Raw genomic sequence first — 5,506 nt, forward strand, 5'->3', positions numbered from 1 at the left:
TATTCCTTAGTGTATTCTGTCTTTCTCCATCTAGCACTAACTAACACACTAGGAAAGGTCATAGGATAATATTGGTTTTGTTCCAGAAATTTAACTAAGTAATTAGTAATAAGTAATTAAAAACCTTTGATTAAACAACCTAAATATTTCTTCTTTAGGCTTTAAACAAAAGCCTTGACACGCCACTGTATCCTACAAGAGGTTATAAGCAGTCTTCTTAACACCTTTTTTGTGGGGTTGTTTTTGATTTGTTGCCTAATTGTCAAAGTTTAAGGCTGGGCCAGCCACTGGATTCTGACAGGTGCTTTCTCTGATCCCCTCACCACCTCCTAGGGGAGGATAATGGGAGAACCAGGGAGAAAGACTTTGAGATTGAAAAAAATTTGAACCAGTTTAACAAAAAAAGAAAATAATACTAACAGTAACAATGAAGGTGTTAGACTGTATACAAATATTATACAAATATATTCAAAGATACAAGAGAAGATGCTAATACAGAGCCTGTACCCTCCAGATAGCAACTAAGTCCTGAACAGAAAAATCTCAGAGTGGATTTGGCAGCAGATGGGAGCACCCGAGCCCAGAGTCCCAGTGACAGTAAAAAAAAAAAACCAAACAAAAAAAACCCAAGCAGAAAAGTAAGCCTTGGAGCAGCTGCACCACTCCCACCTGGGAAGACAACCTGTCCCAAAGAACAGTGCTTCTCTGCAGCGTGAAAACAGAAGGTGGGAACACCAGCAGCACAGGGAGAGATGACAAACAGCAAATGGCAGTCCACCCACCACAGCAAGCCCTAAAAAGACCCAAGAGTTCTTCTTAGGGGCCCTTGTATACTGAGCACCATGGGAAGGGATACTGTGATTGGTCCATTTGGGTCACCTGACCCATCTTCTCCTCCCCATAGGCACAGCTGCTTCCCCTCCCTCCTTATGATTGCCGTGTGTGCCAGGGAGCTCCAGAAACCTTTTATCCTGCTGCTCTCAAACCAGGACAATGGTTTAGCTTAAAATACTTATTTTGAAACCAATTATTTAAGTGTAAAGACATGGCAGACAGGGACATGCAAAGAATTACTACGTGTAAGAGAAAAGGAGTTTTTCAGAGAACTTCTGACATAGATCTGCCTGAGAGGAGAACTGATAATGTTCCAAGTTATACCCTTTTGGCACATAGTAGATAGCGTGTTATATTCCGACTGATGTGAGCATATATGACTACGTTTACTTTTTTCTCTTTCTTCCTGGCAGTGAAAAGGTCATCCAAACTTATCCATAAAGAACTCTTTCTGACAAGTGAGCTGTGAAAATTTATCACTATTATGTCAGAAGAAAACATCTTAATGCTACATAATAGTTCCCATCATATCTGCAAGTTGGTGTAGTTTGAGAGCAATGGATTATATATAGTACAGGTTGGATCTTGTACTGAAAAAAAAAAGTGGAATTCTTTATTCCTTCTAATCAAGTTCTAGAGTTTTCCTCAGGAGAGAATTCAGCTATGGTCTATATGACTCCAATCCCATAGCAGATGCTTTCACAGTAGTACTAACTCTTCTGTAACCCCATCTTAGAGATCCAGATATCTTGAAAGACAAAATGTTTATGTACGGTCTTGCAAAGTCTTGATACCAACATACTAGCTGAAGAGGGTTATGAGCAAGAGTTTTATTTGTTTGCCAATAACTCTTTGGAAGTTGCATCAGGGAAAGAAAATGAGCTATAAGAGCAGCATATCCATGCAAAAGAAATGTCGCCTGAATATGCCACCTACAACCAGCGTTAAGACTGCAAAGATCATCTGGAGAAACACTTGATGGTCATATAGAATAACAAAAGGTAGCCAAATTTAAAAATTGAAGGGAGAAAGAATGCAATGAGATGAAGAAATACCAGTCAGGACTTTTTTAGGAGCTGCTTTGAATACAGTCAGGTACTAAAACACTGCAAAGTTGAAGGTGGTTTTTTTTGTGGTTTTCTGTGTGAGCTTTTTGGGTTTTTTTCTTACAAACACGATTTTTCATTTATATTGACTTTTTCTTTCAGAAATGCCTCTCTAAGTTTACAGATTAAATTGATGAAGGAGTAGCTAAACAAAATTACCATCTCTCATGAATCCTTGAAATCTCTGGAAGCACTGCTTCTCTTTTTTTAAAAAAAATATTTTTAAATGAAACTTCAAGCCTACTGACAAAAGTAAACATTATTGGGAAATCCATCTGGATTTCCAGCTTTCTTCAATAAGCTTTGAGTTCTGAGTAGAAGTTGTATTTCCTTATATGACTGATGTTATACAAATAGAGTTTCGTAAAAATGGAATTCTCATTTGTTGAAGAAATCAGTTGTATATGAGAGTGTAAGAATGCTGAATCAGACCTTTTTTTCTTTCCTGAACTGAAAATGTTAAAAAATTTTGGCTAAACAGACTCCTTTAGGCTTTTCTGAATTGAAATATTTCAAAATTTCACTCTTTGCCTGAAACACTTCCACATGTTGCAGAAACTGTTCCTCCTGTTCTACACCATGACTCCATCTCTTACGAGCTGGTTCTCCATGTATTTATAGTGCCACATGGGAGATGATATTTCCTTTCACATCTTATAACCTGTCAGGTTTGTTTAATTTCCATCCCTTAATGACTCAGGCAGAGGGAGAATTTCTGAACCATCTCTTTCTGGGTCACACTAACATGATGTTTATTTTTCCTTCTACAATAATTCTGCCAAAATCTAGTTTTTTCTCATCCAGAGTTTGTTAGTATTCTGTTTGTCACTGGGAGGATGTTTTGTTGTGGATACTTGGACCAGCCAAATCAAACAGACAAGTGAGGAGAAAGTTGGCATGTCGTGACACAAAATGTTTTCTTCTCAAAACTAAGACAAAATCTGAATCTGCCTAAAATCTTGCTTTTAAAACATTTCCCTTCTCTGTAACATCTGTTAAAAAGTGTTTCATTTTCTTGTAGCTGAAAATGCAATCCTGTGAACATGTCCTACTGTTTTCTGTTTTGCTTCTTAATGAAAGGGAAACTTAAATGAGGAAATCACAGTACTGTATCCGTGTCTTCTGAGACCTGTTGACAGTTTTGCCCAAACTGTCATTCAGAATGTTGGAAGCTCTTGGCTTTGAAGCTGAGGAAAGCTCCCTCCAAGCACCATGTGCTGCTCAAGTGACTTCCATGTTGTCATCCTGGTATCAGATGTCTTTTGAAGTGAATTCCATTAAGTGTCTCAGCATATGAATCCCGATTCCAAAGCTTCATTTCATGTTCATGTTTTGAATAAACCATTCACATAAAATAGCCTTTTAAAAGTACTGCTATTTAAGTATAAGTGACAAACTGAACCCCAGTCACATACGTTCTTCTAATATCTATCCTTTGTTTTCCCAAATGTACCCGTGTCTGTGGGATGTCTAGCATCAGCCATAAAGATCTTCTGCTGTCTTTTGTCAGCATCTCGGCACAGTAATTGTAGGTGTAACAGCTCAGCCAAGGCTTTGCCTCTTGACCTGGATGGTTATCCTATCACAGTTTTGCCAAAGGACCTCCATTTGTAAAAGAAGGGAGAATATTGCGATGACAGAATTAATTCTTTTTCCTTTCTGCATATTTATACAGATGATGGTGAATCCCCTGAGAGAGATTGACAAGATAGTAGGACAACTAATGGATGGACTGAAACAGTTGAAACTGCATCGATGTGTCAATGTCATCTTTGTTGGTGATCATGGTAAAATAAACAATGTTGTTTATCAGTATATAAATGCTTGATCAATGTAGCTCTACATGTAATAGGTGGCTTAAATGAAATTTGCATTTAAGATATTTTTGTGCTGATGTTTTCTGGTAGTTTAAATCCCCAAAACCAGCCGGTCAGTGTAGATTGGCCACTCAGCTCGCCTGCTGTCAATGGGGGCCACTTCTATTCCATACCATTGATTTGAAGAGATTTTCAGAGCTCAGCATTTTTGATATCACATCCAAGTGCAGCTCTATGGCATGTATTGAAGGGCTACAGTGTGTCTGGAGTAACCTTTCTCTCTTTTCCTTTTCCTTGAGAGAATATTAGGACTTCAGAGTGAGACATTTCCATGGCAATTAATGGGTCACGTTATCCTATTAGGAGAAACACTGGAATATCTTTAAGGGACTGTGTTCAGTTTGGATAGAAAATGTTGTCAAATAAATAAAGGAAATAGGAAAAAAAGTATTTCAGGGTCAGTTGCAAAGTGACCCTTAAGCAGAGATAGCATTGGGTAGGTCTCATTTTCTCAGATGTAAGAAGAAACTTTACAACAGAAGAAATAGTAAATACTAGCAAAGACAAAGAAGAAGAAAGTTTCCTTAAAAAAAAAGTGTTTGAGGTAAACCTGGTTTTGCATAACTTGCAACGCTACAAAACGTCCTGTTCTGTTTAGATCTTTTGTTTCTGAATGTCTCATAAGAACTGCAACATTAGCAATAAAATGACATATGCTTCCTTTGTGGCTGTGGGGAGAGAATGGTAAGGGGCAGGAAGGATTTCCAGGGGAGGCAGTTGGATGCTGACAACTGCCAGTGACTGGTGATACATTCCTCCCCACCACAAACAACTGTAGGAGAGAATTATTTTTCTGCAGCTGCCTTAGAACAGACCACCAAGAGACAATACCTTTTGTGTGCAATTTCTCTTAAAGTCCTTTGTTTTTTAGTTTTGAAAAAAAAAGAATCCCAAAGTAGTACTCTAAACTAGAAACAGACTTTGATTTTTCCGTGAGCTTGGTTTGGAGATGTGTCAGTGCACACATGGTACATGTGGTGACTGTTTCTATGACGTTGGGGCTGGTATTTCTCTTGTGTAGGCAAGTGCTAAAATCACCCTTAGTTTGGTTTCTGCCAGTGTCTGATGTTGGAATTAGATGACTGGAAAGAACAAGAATAGATTAGTCATCCAAAAGAAAGGAATACATCAGCTGTTTGGGGTCTCTTTTTGTGATGTTTTGGAAAACACGTTTATTTTCAAGTTGGACTAATTTAGCATTTTCCTTCTGCAGGGATGGAAGACACTACTTGTGAAAGAACTGAATTTTTAAGCAACTATCTGACTAATGTGGAAGATATCATTTTGCTGCCTGGATCTTTAGGGCGAATTCGCCCTAGGTCTAGCAATAACCTGAAATGTAAGTTAATTTAATCGTACCTCTTGTGTCCTGAGAACTAGACTCCATCCCTTCCTTAGGCTCATGTTGTGCAAAGGGTATGAATTTGCAGTGTGTTGGCAGGACATTCAGAGGGAAGCCCAGTGAAGTTCTGTAGCTCATGGACCCACAGTGGTAGAGCTGTGTCAGGCGAATGGCTGAAATGTTCTGGGTTTACACTTTTTTATAGCAAGAAGGAGTGGGAACTCTTGAAGCCAGTTTCACACGCTAGCTTGCATGACATTGTGAGTTTATTCATGCACTCCTCCCCTGTGTCAATAAAAAAGGGTTCCTGGGGGATCTCACCATTGCGCGCATTGGATATGAAGAAA

General features: G+C 38.6%; 1 protein-coding gene across 1 annotated transcript in view; it reads left to right on the forward strand.

The window, feature by feature from the left end:
- LOC104279210 (ectonucleotide pyrophosphatase/phosphodiesterase family member 2-like) overlaps nucleotides 1-5,156 on the forward strand; it is a gene marked incomplete at its 3' end in the record, with an annotated part of 37,226 nt that extends 32,070 nt beyond the window's left edge. The window contains exons 12-13 of the mRNA XM_009876411.1: nucleotides 3,616-3,727; nucleotides 5,031-5,156. Coding sequence (XP_009874713.1) covers nucleotides 3,616-3,727; nucleotides 5,031-5,156 — 238 coding nt within the window. The remainder of the gene's footprint in view (nucleotides 1-3,615; nucleotides 3,728-5,030) is intronic.
- Nucleotides 5,157-5,506: the final 350 nt, after the last annotated feature.

The sequence above is a fragment of the Apaloderma vittatum genome, unplaced genomic scaffold (assembly GCF_000703405.1).
Source record: "Apaloderma vittatum isolate BGI_N311 unplaced genomic scaffold, ASM70340v1 scaffold15989, whole genome shotgun sequence".
NCBI classification, from domain to species: Eukaryota; Metazoa; Chordata; class Aves; order Trogoniformes; family Trogonidae; genus Apaloderma; species Apaloderma vittatum.